This window comes from Heteronotia binoei, chromosome 8, assembly GCF_032191835.1.
Source record: "Heteronotia binoei isolate CCM8104 ecotype False Entrance Well chromosome 8, APGP_CSIRO_Hbin_v1, whole genome shotgun sequence".
Taxonomy (NCBI): Eukaryota; Metazoa; Chordata; class Lepidosauria; order Squamata; family Gekkonidae; genus Heteronotia; species Heteronotia binoei.
Window position 1 is genome coordinate 101,917,700 of NC_083230.1, and position 16,589 is coordinate 101,934,288.

The following is a 16,589-nucleotide window of genomic DNA, read 5'->3' on the forward strand; positions in this document are numbered from 1 at the left end:
AGAGTTGCAACTCTGAAATGAATTCTTATAGGGTTGCCCAGGGCTCTTTTTTGGTAGAAAAAGCCCAGCAGGGACTCATTTGCATATTAGGCCACACCCCCTAACACCAAGTTAGCTTGGACTGTGTTCCTGTGCATTCCTGCTTAAAAAAATAAATAAAAAGCTCTGGGGTTGTCAGGTCACCCCTAGCCACTGGCAGGGGGATGGGAAGGGTAAGGCTGCCTGTTATAGGTTAGGGAGATCCTAGAGATTTTGAGATGGAGTCTGGGGAGGACAAGGACTTTAGTGGGTACAATGCCATAGAGTCCACCCTCAAAAGCAGGGGTGTCAAACTCATTTGTTATGAGGGCTGGATCAGACAAAAATGAGACCTTGAGGGGCCAGGCCATGCCGGGCTGGGCCATATGTGTACTTATTTAAGATTAGGTAGCTGAGATATAAACATTATAAAGGAAACAGACAAATACAATTAAATATTTTTTTAAAAAAAAATTAAAATAAAACATGCTTAAAACATTAGCATTTGTTGGTCTTAAAGGTCCTTTCTTTGCATTTCTCCCATGGGATCCAGGGAACTGTGCAAAGGAAGCTCTGGTTCTTTCCTTCCTTCCCAGGGGAACAGGAAGGGGAGGAGCCTGGAAAAGCAAGCTATCCTCCCCCCTCCCCCAGGAAGGAGCTTCAGCCAGTGGAGAAAATAGAGGCTTTGCTCTGTAACTTGCGATTGAGCAAGTCTGGCAAAACAAGCTGTGATGCAGAAGGAAGCAAGAGAGAGGGAGAAGGAAGCAGGCAACAGTCAGTTGCTCAGGGGCCTGATGGGAGCCTCCTGGGGGCTTGATTCAGCCCCCAGACCACGTTTGACAGCCCTGCTTCTAAAACATCCATCTTCTCCAGGGGAACTCTTGTATTTGCCTCTTTCTTTAATCTGTAACTATCTCATTGTTCTTTGCAGGATTTTGACATTGCTTTTGAACTGTTTACTTATGACGTTATGTAAGAAAGTAAATACTTCACAATAAAAGCGAAATTTAAAAAAAAAAAAGAGGGTCACCTCTCTGGAGAAGGTCACTTATTGGCTGCCTGGAGAGAGTTACTCCTCTGACAAAGCCAGGTATTACCTCCAGATGAATAGGGCTACCATTCAAAGCACTGCCTCAAAGCAGTTATACAGTCAGCACTGTAACCAACAGTGCTGAAGCTTATTTCCTATTATTTCAGTGTGCTCTAGACAACCCCATTTAACTACTTTGTATTTTCAAGATCATTTATTGTATATTTGTATCGTTTTTATTGGTGTATTTTAAATGCTCAGTCACCTGAATACCGTTCTGGGGAGAGCTATATAAATTTGATGTATAAATAAACCCTCCACGCACAACCCACTCACCCGATTCAGCTACCTCCGAAATAGGCACTCCCTGCTCTTGCGCCATAAAACCCAAGATGGAAAAGATCGCAAAACCAGCCACAAAGCTTGTGCCACTGTTCAAAAAACACAAAGCGATGCAATCCCTAAGAGGGGGGTGGGGGTGGGAAAGAATATCAACACATAAGCCCAGACAGCCAATGGGAACAAAGCATTTGCATGAAGGGGCAGCTAATCAGATAATAAGCATCAGAAGATAAGCCAATGAGACTGAAAGACATAAGAGCTGTGCTGGATCAGATCAGTGGTCCATTGGGTCCAGCATCCTGTCTCACACAGTGGCCAACCAGCTCCTCTGGAGGGCCAACAAGAGGGGAAAGAGGCCGAGGCCTTTGCCTGATGGCACTAGGATTCAGGGGATGACTGCCTCTGAACATGGAGGTTCCCTTGAATCACCATGGCTGGTAGCCACTGAGAGACCTACCCTCTGTGAATCTGTCCAATTCCCTTTCAAAGCTGTCTATGGCCATGGCTATCCAGACATCCTCTGGCAGAAAATTCCACATTTTAATCAGTCGCTGTGTAAAGAAGTATTTCTTTTTGCCTGGCAGGGGAGACACCATGATCACAAAGGTGGTTTTCCCAGGGTGAGGCTCATCCGTTGCGCTCTGGGTGTGCTGATGACCCCTGCGATTTCCCCAAATGCGGGAAAGTCGACTGCATAATTTGTGGTACGTCCCATCAGTTTAGGCTTCCCAACCCCCCTGCTCTGGCGGGAGTCCCCTGGGTTTGCAGCCTCATCTCCCGGTCTTCAAGAAGTGGGAAGCGGGGGGGGGTGGAGGGGGGGGAGAACATACCTGTAGGCTTCATTATAGAGCTCCTGAGCCGTTTGTAAAATGTCTGCCCCTTTAAGGCTGGGCAGGGAGCAGGAAGGGCTTGGGAGAACAGCCCCGCCCTTTCTTTTGCTTTCGCTTTCACAAGAGTTCTCCGGAAGAAGATCTGGTAAGTGTGTGTGTGTGTGTGAGAGAGAGAGGGAAGGGGCAGGGGATTCCCTGGTTTGGAGGCCCTCCCCCCTTTTAGAAAGCGTGTGTGGGGGGGGAAATGTCTACTGGGCATTCTATTATTCCCTATGGAGAACGATTCCCATAGGGAATAATAGGGAATTCATCCGTTGGTATTGGGGGCTCTGGGGGGGCTATTTTTTGAGGTAGAGGCACCAAATTTTTAGTATAACATCTAGTGCCTCTCCCCAAAATACCCCCCAAGTTTCAAAACGATTGGACCAGAGGGTCCAATTCTATGAGCCCCAAAAGATGGTGCCCCTATACTTCATTATTTCCTATGGAAGAAAGGAATTTTAAAAGGTGTGCTGTCCCTTTAAATGTGATGGCAAGAACTCCCTTGGAGTTCAATTATGCTTGTCACATCCTTGTTCTTGGCTCCACCCCCAAAGTCTCCTGGCTCCGCCCCCAAAGTCCCCAGATTTTTCTTTAATTGGACTTGGCAACCCTACATCAGCTTCATTGGAGGCCCTGGAATTCTAGTATTTTGGCATACTATGAAGTGTACAATGGAAATGCACATGTACATTTAATGATCCCTATGCAAGTACTGCAGCTGTTCAAACAATAGTATTAGAACCTGCACTGTAGAGCCTGCACTGTATTAGAACCTGCACTGTATCTAAATGTTGGGCACTGGCATCTTAGTGCAGTGTCATTTGAGAACTACTTCACCTTTCAGGCTGGATGGCCATCTGACAGCAATGAAGATCCTGTGAATTTAGGGGGAGGTATTTGTGAGTTTCCTGCATTGTGCAGGGGGTTGGATTACATGACCCTGGAGGTCCCTTCCACCTCTATGATTCTATGATTCAGATCTCAAGTGGATTCCCTCGAGTACAGGGGTGGCCAAGCTGTGGCTTGGGAAACACATGTGGCTATTTCACACATATTGTGCGGCTCTTGAAGTCCCACCCCCCACCCTGTTGACTGGCTTGGCCACCCCCATCCCTTTAAATCACTTTTCCAAGCCAAGGCAGCTGGTGGCTTCAATAACGCATTTGTAGTTGCTTCCTTTCCACCTCTCTCTCTCCCTCCCTCCCCATCTATTTCCTCCCTCCCTCCCTCAAATATCTGATGTCCATGTCTTGCAGCTCTCAAACATCTGACATTTATTCTATGTGGTTCTTACATTAAGCAAGTTTGGCCACCCTTGCTCCAGTGCAATAAATACTCAAGGATTTCCTATTACCATTACAGTAAAACAGAAGCTCTCTGGGTCTGGGCAACATACATCTTGGAGCCACATGCAAAGTACAGTTTCTGATCACAGTCTTGCTTCAGTTCTTACCTGTAACAGTTGTTATGGTACGGGTTGTAGCTGCCCAGAGCTGTCAGGCATCCCAAGCAAATGGCATAGGAGAAAAAGATCTGAGTGCCTGCATCCATCCACACCTGTAAGCAGAAGAAAAGCATATATTAGGGGACAGAAGATAGCCCAGCATGGCCTTTCCACAGACAGCAGCTCATTAAAGATGTCCTTGCACTCCTTGCAGTGGTTGGTCTGCCACTACAGAAAGAGCATTGCCTTCAACAAACTTGCCCTTCCTCGAATTACAGTTTTTCCTGTGAGCAAAGAGGCACCTCTAGCCTGCATTACCAAGGGGTCAACTAATACGCCTCTGGTCTAGCAAACTTAATTCACAAAGGAGGGGAGGCAAAACTACCTCGCTTTCCCCATGTAACTAGAACTACTTGCATGATAGGAAGGGTCCCAGCCTGCTGGGTCCAGCATAAGGTTGCCAACCTCCAGGTGGGGCCTGGAGATCCAGAATTTCAACTGATCCCTAGACTACAGAGATCCAAGATTCATGGCTGCATGAATCTTGGAGGTGAGTAGACAGAGCCCTGGATGGTTCCAATTTTAACCCCAGTACTTTGTCCTCAGAGTATACATCTGCATGGGGACGCTCTGGCATGATAGGCCTGGCACAAGAATTGATTTGGGTAACTATCTATTTTAAAGTGACGGCAGTTTAAGAACAGTGATAATGGTGCACTGAAGAGTGCCGCCAACCCATGGGTTTTATCCAGCCATCCACTCACTTGGGGATCACAGATCTTCCCTGCTTTCCCCTCTCTCCAGCATGCATTTCCAGCCCTGGGGAAGTGGATTTCTGAGGTTGCAGAACCCATTTTGTGGGGTTGGTGGGGTGCAGTGAGGCATGGGAAGGGGTGAAATCCTTCCCTCTGCCGAGCTCCACGGATGGAAAGAGGCAAGCAGAACCCTTTTGCCACCTTTGCTCAGCTCACTGCAGCCCACTAGCCCGTGCAGCTGCCCCTCCGTGCTTCTTCCAAGCGTGTGGGAGGGGAACAGCAGGGAGGGACAAGGGCTAAGCACATACAAATGCATTTCTTGCCTGGCTGCTGGCAAAAGAAAAATGCAAGTTGGAGGAAGAGTGGAATACAAAACAGCGCTTTTTCTCTCCTTCCAAATGTCAGAACCAGATTAACAATTAGGCCAAGTAGGCACTGACCTATGGGGCCCCATGCCTGTAGGGGTCCTGGGCTGGCTTTCCCCCCAGTTTTCCTCCTGCTTGCAGCCCTCCCAGCCTGCACATGCAGCCAGCAACTGAACTGCTCTTTGCCCAACTTGCCTGGTGTGTCTGCTTCTGGCGTAGTCGCCAAGGTTGCCTCTCTCTGCCTCTCCCCTGCAGCTTTGTCAACTGGGCTTTTGAGAAGGTGCCTGCAGGCTGCAGTGTGGACTGTGGGTGGCATAGGGCTGCCAAGCCCCCGGTCCGGGTGGGGAATCCCCTACCCCAGAGGTTCCCAGCCCGCCGGCCCACATTGGGCCAGCAGGGGGAACCTCCCCCTGCATCGCCAGTGCAATGATGTCACCCAGAAGTTATGTCATCAAAATGGTGACACCTGTGCAGGGCCGCTCTAGGCATTTCCGGGAAAACTCTGTTTTTCCCAGATGCTGTAGCCATTTTGGAGGTAAAACTCTATGGTACAATAGATACCATAGAGTTTTAACCTCCCAAATGGCTAAAGCGTCTGGGGAAAACAGAGTTTTCTCAGAACTGCCTAGAGCGGCTCGTGTGCACACTGCTATTTTGATGATGTCACTTCTGGGTGACCTCATTTCATCGTGCGTGCACAATGCGTGCACGTGAATGTCCCCCAGGGGGGCTTGAAGAGTACTTGGCAACCCTAGGGTGGCAGAGCAGGTGCTCCAACTCTGAGATGATTTGCGAGGGGCCCCCTGAGATTTTGATTGCCTAGGGGCCTCCACAGGGTTTAATCCAGCACTGCCAACTGTGCTTTCTCTCCCAAGTGTGCATATGTATGCGTGCACACCCACACACCCTTGTGGCAGTGGAGAAACAGCTTGAATGCCCAACCATATGTTTGTTGCCCAAAGGTCCAAATATTTGATGGCCAGAGGGCCACATTAGTAGAAAGGCTTCTAGCCCCACTGGTGGACCTCTTAATGGCACTCGGGGGGGGGGTCTTTTTCTTTTCTTTTTTTTTTTGCCACTGTGTTGGACTGGATGGGCCACTGGCCTGATCCAACATGGCTTCTCTTATGTTCTCTTATGAGTTGTCAGCTCCTGGTTCGGAACTACCTGGAGATGTTGTGGGTGGAGCCTAAGGAGGATGGGATTTGGGGAAGGGAGGGACCTCAGCAGTGTATTATCTATCTATCTATCTATCTATCTATCTATCTATCTATCTATCTATCTATCTATCTATCTATCTATCTATCTATCTATCTGAGATTTATATCCCGCCCTTCCCACTAGGTGGCTCAGGGCGGCTTACAACATGTAAAACTAACATAAGATATAAAATTAAGCATTAAAATTAACATTACATAATTTATAGTTAAAAATCTAAACATTTGTTATATACATAAAACATTAAAATCATTCAGCGGTCTTAAGCTACGCTCAATTCAAATTCGATGTTCAGTGTTCAGTACTCTATGCCGGTTGGTTGTGGGCCAGCCGGAAGAGGGCTGTCTTACAGGCCCTGCGGAATTGGGTGAGGTCCCGCAGGGCCCTTACCTCTTCCGGCAGCTGGTTCCACCAAGATGGAGCCATTACGGAGAAGGCCCTGTCCCTTGTAGCTTTCAAACGGGCTTCTTTTGGCCCGGGGACAACCAGGAGGTTTTGAGTTCCCGATCTCAGTGCTGTGCAGTCCACCTACCAGAGCATCTACTTTCTCTAGGTGAGCTCACCTCTGTCACCTTTAGACCTGTCAGAATCCCAGGAGATCTCCAGCTACCACCTGGAGGTTGGCAGCCCTGCCCATTCACCCTGGAAGCCCCATCTTTTAAACCAGGGCCAGACTGTCTGGCACCCAAGGGCAAGGCTGTCTGGTATGCCCCCCCCCCGCACTGATAACATCACGGAGTCGCATGGGGGGGCTCAATTTGGTGCCCCCAGAAGGCCAGTGCCCTAGGCAATCTCCTAGTTCGCCTAGTGGCAGGGCTGGCCCTGTCTTAAAGAGAACCCAGTGGCCAGACAGAAGCCCAGGCAAAGTGCCTCTTTCGCCTCTCTAGCCAAGCAGCCAAGGTAAACAGGCATCCCAAGATAAAGCTTTAATGCCGACCCAGGAGGGGTTAAAAGGATTACAAAGGGTTTTGCTGACCTATTTTTGTTTTCCAGGCAGGCCCCCCTCTAATCTCCACAGGCTGGTACAGCGGCTCAGCTGGAACCAGGATTTAACATGGAGGAACTGGCCCTGAAGAGATTAAAAACGGCAGCTGGGCAAGGAAACGTCAGCGAAGCAAATGGGAACGGATTGGCAACCGAGAGAAAACAAGAGAGGTGGTACGCGGTGGGCTGGGGCTGGCAGCAGCTATTTAGGGGCAGGCTGGCGAGGTGTCTTTATTGCGGTAGCTACCTGGGCATTGCAAAGAACGCCAGGCTGCTTCCACACAGAAAGCAGAAAGCCTCGGCCATGAAGGGACTCGGGTAGGCAATGCTGTGCCCAATCTGAGCATAAGTCATAAGGCTCCTGTTGCTTTTTCCATCCCTTTCTTTTCTTTGGAGAAAATATAAACCTCAATTTCTTTGAAGAGAAGGGGAAAATCACAGGGTAGCATGTTGGTTTGTACACTTTCTCATAGCCATAGAGTTGCCAGGTCCGACTCAGGAAATATCTGGGGACTTTGGGGGTGGAGCCAGGAACAAGGTTGTGACAAGCATAATTGAGCTCCAAAGGGAGTTCCGGCCATCACATTTAGAGGGACCATGATCTTTTTAAACACCTTCCTTCCACTGCAAATTACAGGGGATGGGGGTACCTTCTTTGGGGGCTCATAGAATTGGACCCCCTGGTCCAATCTTTTTGAAATTTGGGGGGAGTTTTGAGGAGAGGCACCAGATGCTATGATGAAAATTTGGTTCCTCTACCTTAAAAAAAAGTCCCTCAGACCCCCAGATACCCACAAATCAATTCTCCATTATACCCTATGGGGACCAGTCTCCATAGGGTATAATGGAGTGCCTAACAGACAATCAAACACACACACCACTTTCTGCTAACCCTGAAGCAAGGGGAGGGCTTCCAAACCAGGGAATTCCCTGCCCCCACCTGGGGATTGGCAACCTTACTTAGCCACCATGAGGGTGGAGTAACACCCACACCCTCCCCCCCTTCCCTCTGGAGCCTGGCAACCCTAATCCATTTTTTGTGAGCTAGCTTGGTGTAGTGGTTAAGTGCACGGACTCTTATCTGGGAGAGCAGGGTTTGATTCCCCACTCCTCCACTTGCAGCTGCTGAAATGATCTTGAGTCAGCCATAGCTCTGGCAGAGTTGTCCTTGAAAGGGCAGCTTCTGGGAGAGCTCTCTCAGCCCCACCAACCTCACAGGGTGCCTGTTTGTGGTGGGGGGGAGGTAAAGAAGACTGTAAACCACTCTGTGATTTAGAGTGAATGGCAGGGTTTAAATCCAACATCTTCTTCTTCTTTTGGTCTGGATGGTTTTAGGAGTGCTGTGGGGTCTCTGTCGTTTGCATATGTCTTGAAGCCCCCTTGCCAGATTCACATATTGCAGAGTTGAGCTTTGCACCAAAAAGGGTTGCCAGATCATCCCTGGCCACCAGCAGGGGTGGGGAGGATTGCCAGCTCCAGGCTGAGGAACTCCTGGGGAGAAGAGGGCCCTCAGTGGGGTGCAATGCCATAAACTCCACCCTCCAAAGCAGCCATTTCCTCCAGGGGAACTGAGCTCTGTAGCCTGAAGATGGGCTGTAATTCCAGGGGGCCCCTAGGTCCCTCTGGAGACTGGCATCCCTGGCACCAAAGATGGAGTCCAACAGGGCTTTTTTTTAACAGGAATGCAATTCCAGCTGGCTTGGCATCTGAGGGTGTGGTCTAAAATGCAAATGAGTTCCTGCTGGGCTTTTTCAACAAAAAAGCCCATGTGAAACAATGGTGGCATCAGGGGTGTGGCCTAATATGCAAATGAGTTCCTGCTGGGCTTTTTCTGCAAAAGAAACCTCCTGGAGTCTGAGATTGAGCTGTGATGCAATGCCAACCTGCTCAGCCATCTCATGGCGCCATCAGCCCCAGGGATCAGAAGCAACCAAGCAAAAGGCCAGTGAAAAGAATGACATGCTGAGTGGGGAGAGGGGTTTCTAGCAGCAAACTGTGGGTGGCCAGCAAGGCACAGAAGTCGACGGAGCTGAATGCTGCCTATTATGTTTTCTGAATGCCACACACATCCACATCCATCGTATGTGCATAGCCGAAGAAAGGAATGACGGCGGGGTGGGGGGACAGAGAAAGAGAACCACGGGGAGTGGTGGGGAATGAAGAGGACATACTTGGAAGTTCAACTAATATTGCTCAAGGCTGCTCTGACACTTTAGCTGCTACAAAACACAGTGGTTTGCTCTGCCTCTTTGGAGAGTGGGTTGCGGAGACACATCCTCCAACGTTTCAGAGGGAAAATGAGGAGCTGCTCTTATGCACTTAAAACACCCCAAGGAATTGTTTTCTGTGGCCCCGGAAGGTAGGACCAGAGCCAATGGGTTGAAATTAAATCAAAAGAGTTTCCGGCTCAACATTAGGAAGAACTTCCTGACCGTTAGAGCAATTCCTCAGTGGAACAGACTTCCCTGGGAGATGGTGGGTTCTCCTTCCTTGGAGTTTTTAAACAGAGGCTAGATGGCCATCTGACAGCAATGAAGATTCTGTGAATTTAGGGGGAGGTGTTTGTGAGTTTCCTGCATTGTACAGGGGGTTGGACTAGATGACCCTAGAGGTCCCTTCCAACTCTGATTCTATGAGTCATAAAATCATAGAGTTGGAAGGTACCTCCAGAGTCATCTAGTCCAACCCCCTGCACAATGCAGGAAATTCACAAACATCTCCCCCTAAATTCACAGGATCTTCCAAGGAAACCAAGGATCCCTGCTGGAGTGCGACACTCCATGCAGAAAGCTCTTCTCTGGCTGGTACATGCTGCATCCATTCATCCTGCAATTGTCTAAGGCTGACAGGCTTCAGAGCTGATTCTCAGGACAGCCAACTAACCTATATACTCAACAGCTTCTTCGACAACTTCTGGGCATGGCTGTCGAGACAGAGTGGATGTTCTGGCCACCAGGAAAATTCCCCAGGGTTAAGGCATCTCTTCTCCTGAGGACCTCCACCCAGGTCCAAGGAGGCAATCAGGCCAGCTGGGCAGGACTGAAACGACAGCGGTGCCACCACAGCAAAGCCAGGCATTGCAGCAGCTGCTGAAACCCCCTCCTCCCTCAACTCACCCTGGGCCAACTAGCCTCATTGCCAGCCTCCAGGTGCAGCCTGGAGATTACCTGGAATGACATCTGATCTCCAGACCATAGAGATCAGTTTCCTTGGAGAAAATGGCTGCTTTGGAGAGTGATCTCTATGATATTATACCCTGTGGAGGTCCCTCCACTCCTAAAGTTTCACCCTCCCCAGGCTCCACCCTAGGGCTGCCAACCTCCAGGTGACACCTGGAGATCTCCCACTATCACAACCGATGCCCGGATGACCAAGATCAGTTTCCATGGAGAAAATGCTGCTTTAGAGGTTGGGCTCTATGGCATTATATTCTGCTGAGGTCCCAAGCCCTGCCCTCTTCAGGCTCCACCCCCAAATCTCCAGGGATATCCTACACCACAGCTGGCAACCCTACACACCCAGGCTGCTGGACCTCTGGTTGGTCAAGGGCAGGGCTTTTTTTGAGCAGAGACGCACAGGAATGCAGTTCCAGCTGGCTTGGCATCAGGGGTGTGTGGCCTAATATGCAAATGAGTTCCTGCTGGGCTTTTCCTATAAAAAAGCCCTGTGTGGAACAATGGTGACACCAGGGGGTGTGGCCTAATATACAAATAAGTTCTTGCTGGGCTTTTTCTACCAAGAAAAAGCCCTGGTCAGGGGCTGCTGGTGGTAAATGAAGCATGTGTAAATTGAAGATGAGGGGCAATAATCTGACACTAACACCTCAACTTCAGCCCTACCCTCTTCCACCAATTGCTGATTGACCTAGAACAGGGGTGGCCAAACTTGCTTAATGTGAGAGCCACATAGAATAAATACCAGATGTTTGAGAGATGCAAGACTTGAATGCCAGGTGTTGGAAGGAAGGAAGGAAGGAAGGAAGGAAGGAAGGAAGGAAGGAAGGAAGGAAGGAAGGAAGGAAGGAAGGAAGGAAGGAAAACAGATGGGGAGGAGGAGGTGGAAAGAAAACAACTAACTTTAAATGCATTCTCCAAGCTACTGGCTGGCTTGGCTTGGATAAGTGATTTAAAGAGCGAACTGTCTTCTCTAAGTGGGTTGATGGGGTGGTGCGGTCTTCGAAAGCCACACAATATATGTGAAAGAGCCACATGTGGCTCTCAAACCACAGCTTGACCACCCTTGACCTAGAATATTGTAAGCATGTGCAAATATTTAGGTGCAGGAACTGAACATAATGGAAGAGGCAGAAAGCTGTTGGGGACAAAGGAGGAAGTGAAAGGAGTCATAGTGCTGAAAAGAGATAGAAAACGAGAGCAAGAAATAGAAATGAACAGAAGGGTGAGGGAAAGAGAGAGAGAAGAAACCAGGTTCACATATGCTCAACCAGAACCAAGGATCTCTTAGTTGCTGCAAACTTACCTGGGGGTCACCAAGACGAGTGAGGTCTGGATAAAGGTAGAAGAGGATCCCTTGAGATGCCCCAGGCAGAGAGACGCCTCTGATCAGTAGAACAACCAGCATGAGGTATGGAAAGGTGGCAGTAAAGTACACTACCTAACAAAACAGCAAAATATAATAGGCGTGAGAGCAGGAAAGACAAACAGGGCTTTAAGCCAGCCTAGGACTTACACAGTACAGAGTACAGAGGCTGGGGTCTTGGGTTCTGGCCCAGTGTTCCTATCCTCAATGCCCACGCAAGCCGTACCAAATTTGATGGAGGACTGTGCCAGGAATGAAAAGGGGCTTCAACCCCTTTGGTAGGCAACCACTCACCTCTGGCTCCTGTCTTTCACCACCACTGAAACTGGTGGGAGGGGGGATAAGTAGGCCAAAATGGCATCCCACAAAACTATATTGTCACTTCTGACAACATAAAACCAGAAGTGTTGTCACCATGTTGCAGGACACTTAAGGTTTCAGCTGAAACTCTAGACTAAGAAGAGTTGGTTTTTATACCCCACTTTACCTTAAGGAGTCTCAAAGCAACTTACAATCACCTTTTCCTTCCACTCCCCACAACAGACACCTTGTGAAGTAGGTAAGCTTGAGAGAGTTCAGAGAGTTCAGTTAAAGGGTGATTAACATGTGGAATTCACTGCCACAGGAGGTGGTGGCGGCCACAAGCATAGCCACCTTCAAGAGGGGTTTAGATAAAAATATGGAGCAGAGGTCCATGAGTGGCTATTAGCCATAGTGTGTGTGTATATATATATATATAAAAATTTTGCCACTGTGTGACACAGAGTGTTGGACTGGATGGGCCATTGGCCTGATCTAACATGGCTTCTCTTATGTTCTTATGAGAGAACTGTGATTGGCCCAAGATCACCCAGCTGGCTTCCTGTAGAGGGGGACTAGGGAATCAATCCCAGCACTTACCATAGAATTTTGGTTGATCTTAGAGCATTCTGGGATACAGTGATGTCACTTCCGGTTACACAGCCGGAAATGACATTGTGGCATTGCAGGATGTCATTTATATAAGTCCCACCTAGGATTTCCAGGTCCCCCCTAGCCACCTGCAGGGGATGGGAGCAGGGTTGCCAGCTCCAGGCTGGGAAACTCCTGGCCATTTGGGACTGGAACCAGAAAAGGACAGGGACTTCAGCAGGGTACAATGCCACAGAGTCCAGCCTCCAAAGCATCCATTTTCTCCAGGGGAACTGACGTCTGGAGATTAGCTGTAATTCCCACCCCTCCCGCTGGCATCCCTAGCTTCCTTCAGTGCCCTGGGGGTTGCCATCTGAGGTCCAGCCCTCAACTGGCAACCCTGTCTCCCATGCACACTGCAACAGTCTAGGGTTGCCGCCCTGAGCCTGCCCTGGCGGGGAGAGCGGGATATAAATAAAAAGTATTATTATTATTATTATTATTATTACCAGCACAAAGGTGGCATCTGACAGGGGACTCAGTAGTCAGTTGGGGGCTCCTGCCTTGCCAGTGATATAGTGATGTCACCACCAGTGTGATTATGTCACTTCTGGCCACACCGGAAATGACGTTATCACATTGCTTGTGACACCAATCAACCCTCCTTCCCTCCCTTCCCCTGTTTTCTTTCCACTGTTCAGCTGAGAGGCTGCAGGGAGAGGCCAGCAGGGGGCAGGAAGTCTTCTGCTAAAACAGGACACCTGAAATCCTTTCAGTTGTCCCAAGCAGGTGCAGGGGAAAACTCAGGAACATACAGGTTTTCCCAAAAAGCTGCAGTAGGAGAATAGGATGTGGACGGAGGTGTACATGTGCTTATAAACTTCAGACAGAAGTAAAGAGAGAGCTGTAAGCTGGCTAAAGCATCTCAGATGACTAGCTCTCTCTTTCTAAGGATCTGATGTGGGGATATGAGAGCCAGTGTGGTGCAGTGGATACACTAGACTAAGATTCTGGATGGCCAGGGTTCAAATCTCCCCCTTCTGCCATGGAAGCTTGCTGGGTGACCTTGGTCTCGTCACAAACTCTCAACCTGGCCTTCTTCAAAGAGCTGTTGCTATGGGAAATGCAGAAGGGGACAACCAGTGCTTTCTTTGTAGAAAAAGCCGAGCAGGAACTCATTTCTTATAAGGCCATACCCCCTGACATCACCATTGTTTCACATAGGGCTTTTTGTAGAAAAAGTTCAGCAGGACCTCATTTTCATATTAGACCACACCCACTGACCCCAAGCCAGCCAGAATTGCATTCCTGTGCGTTCCTGCTCAAAAAAAGCCCTGGAGACAACAATGTTGCAATGGCCACTTTGAGCCCCAACTGGGATGAAAAGCAAGATATAAATGCAGTTACTGAATTTCCTGCTTGTGGGAATTCCTCTTTGACAGGGCTTTTGTTGTAGCAGAAACTCCTTTGCATATTAGGCCACATACCCCTGATGTAGCCAGTCCTCCTGGAGTTTACAGTAGACCCTCCAATAAGAGCCCTGTAAGCTCTTGGAGGACTGGCTACATCAGAGGGATGTGGCCTAATATGCAAAGTAGTTCCTGGTACAAAAAATGCCCTGCTCTTTGCTCTCCCTCTATTGTTGGGACCAAAACCAATATTATAAAAATGCCATAAATCTTGAGTATTTTCCCTTTCCAAGGGGGCCCCAACCTAAGAAGTGCTTTTCCTTGAACTTTTCTCAGATTGCAGAAGTGGAGAACATTTACCAGTTGGATTCCTACACCAAATAGCCTGAGTTGTCAATCTGGTGGTTTTTCAAAGCCAGTATTGTCTGTTCTGACCTCCTGCAGCTCTCTGAGGCCTCAGCCATCCTACAGCCTGGATCCTTTTAACTGGAAAATAAATTTTCTTCTTGGATTTTCGTGCATGCAAAATTTGCTCTGAATTCTGAGAACATATATTGAGTCCTCTAAATTCAATGAACCAGCAAGGCAAAAAAAAATAGCATATCATTTAATGGTTGCAAAATAAAATAAAATATCAATTTCAGGTGAAAACGCTACTTAAGAACATAAGAGAAGCCATGTTGGATCAGGCCAATGGCCCATCCAGTTCAACACTCTGTGTCACACAGTGGCCAAAAAAACCAAGTGCCATCAGGAGGTCCATCAGTGGGGCTAGAAGCACTCCCACTGTGCCCCCCCCCAAGCACCAAGAATACAGAGTATCACTGCCCCAGACAGAGAGTTCCAACAATACATTGTGGCTAACAGCCACTGATGGACCTCTGCTCCATATGTTTATCCAATCCCCTCTTGAAGCTGTCTATGCTTGCATCCACCACCACCTCCTGTGGCAGTGAATTCCACGTGTTAATCACCCTTTGGTTGAAGAAGTACTTCCTTTTATCAGGTTATTATGTCTCCATTACGACTCCAAAACAAAAGTTTAGATTTGTTTTTCAACTTCCACAAAACCCAATTCAGATTTGGAGATGATCCAAACAGATTTTTCCCCCTCCCGGTTTATTTTCCTATTGAAATCATAGAGCTGGAAGGGAATCCGTGGGCCAGCTAAGTCCAAATGCCAGCCGCAGCGGGATTCTTTAGACATAAAACCTGCCGTCACAATGAGTCAGGGGGGAATAAAGTGATCAAGTCTCCTCAAATGTAACTAAAGCAAAACAATGGAAGATAATTTCCCCTGGCAGCACTTGCCATAGTCTGAAAGATTATCCATCCCTCACATTTTTACCCCAGTCTTTGTCCTATGAGCTCAGCATGAAATCCATGGCTCCCCCCTCTCCAACTTTCTCCTAACAAGCCTCAAAGACATTAGAGTGAAAGAGAGAAAAAAGGGTCCTAAAGGCACCCGTGACTGACTTAGCTAAGCAGGGATGTGAATCCAGGTATCCCCAAGTAAGCTCAAACTCATCTGATGAAGGTCACACATCTGGTTCCATTCATAAAATGTAAATTTCAAGGCTTTTACAGCCTCAGTTTGCCTTAGGGCAGTACAGGGAAGGAAAAGGAGGTTTAAACCTTCACTCTCCCAATTTAAAACTAGGCTCTCCAATGTATTAGTATTTTAAAGGCGGAAAGTGAGTGTTTGATAGACACACTGTCTCCTTTAAAATGTTGCCAGACCAGAGAGCCCAGTTTCAATACCTAAATGAAACAGTGCTTGAAGGGTTCAACACCTCCCTCCCCTACATGGCCCTTGAAGCAAACTGAGGCTGTAGGAGCTTCCAATTTACCTCTCAGCTCAGCCCCTGGCCCACAATTCATTCACACCATTTCTAACCCACTCTTCCTACATGGAGCTCCGGATGACAGAAATGAATCTTCCCCACCCCTACAGAGGGCTGGCCCTGTCACTAGGAAAACTAGGTGATTGCCTAGGGTCCCGGTCTGCTGGGGGTGCCGAATCGGAAGTCCCCCATGTGACTTGGTGACATTATCCATGCAGGGGGGATTGCCAGAAGTTAGCCTTGCCTAGGGTGCCAGACAGTCTAGGGCCAGCCCCACCCCCACACAACAATCCTGGGATGTTAGGATGAGGCTGTGGTCACATGAGCAGTTTGTGCTGACATCATCAGGGTATCTTTGCGGATTTAAAGAGCACGATCAGGCAGCAACATCTGCCTTCTGTGCCCCAGTTGTGGCCACCCAGTTTTGCCCCGCTTTGGAAGCAGAGTAATCAGGTACCAAGGAAAGGTCAGTCTTTATGCATGCCAGCACCTCCACCCCACTTTTCCAGATGTTTGAACTCCCCTGTAGTGAACTGGATGTGATAGCTGAACTGCCGCTTTTTTGTTTTGTTGTTGTTGCTGATATGCGCATGAGGGCATATGTGCATGCACCCACCTGCATTTTTATTATTTATTTATTATTCAAATTTATATTTCACCCTTCCTGCAAGTAGGCTGAGGCAGAATCACAACATAAAAAACAGACATACAAAATCAGTATGCATAACCATTAAGTTCAGTAAAACAATGTAAATTCCTTTAAAAACACACATGATTCCCAGCTGGACTCAATGCATCTCCACTGCATAAACAGGGCTACATATAATAATGGATGGTACTTCAATAATACCAGCAATATCAGCAGTATCGGCAGAGCT

The 16,589-nt window shown here is 48.3% G+C and overlaps 1 protein-coding gene and 1 pseudogene across 1 annotated transcript in view; one reads left to right on the plus strand and one right to left on the minus strand.

Annotated features, from left to right (window-relative positions):
• LOC132576529 (sodium- and chloride-dependent GABA transporter 2-like) overlaps positions 1-16,589 on the minus strand; it is a 99,510-nt gene that overhangs the window by 18,210 nt on the left and 64,711 nt on the right. Inside the window, exons 7-9 of the mRNA XM_060245748.1 lie at positions 11,508-11,642; positions 3,716-3,819; positions 1,385-1,509 (exon numbers count right to left, since the gene is read on the minus strand). Coding sequence (XP_060101731.1) covers positions 1,385-1,509; positions 3,716-3,819; positions 11,508-11,642 — 364 coding nt within the window. The remainder of the gene's footprint in view (positions 1-1,384; positions 1,510-3,715; positions 3,820-11,507; positions 11,643-16,589) is intronic.
• LOC132576711 (U1 spliceosomal RNA) lies at positions 1,960-2,101 on the plus strand (annotated as a pseudogene).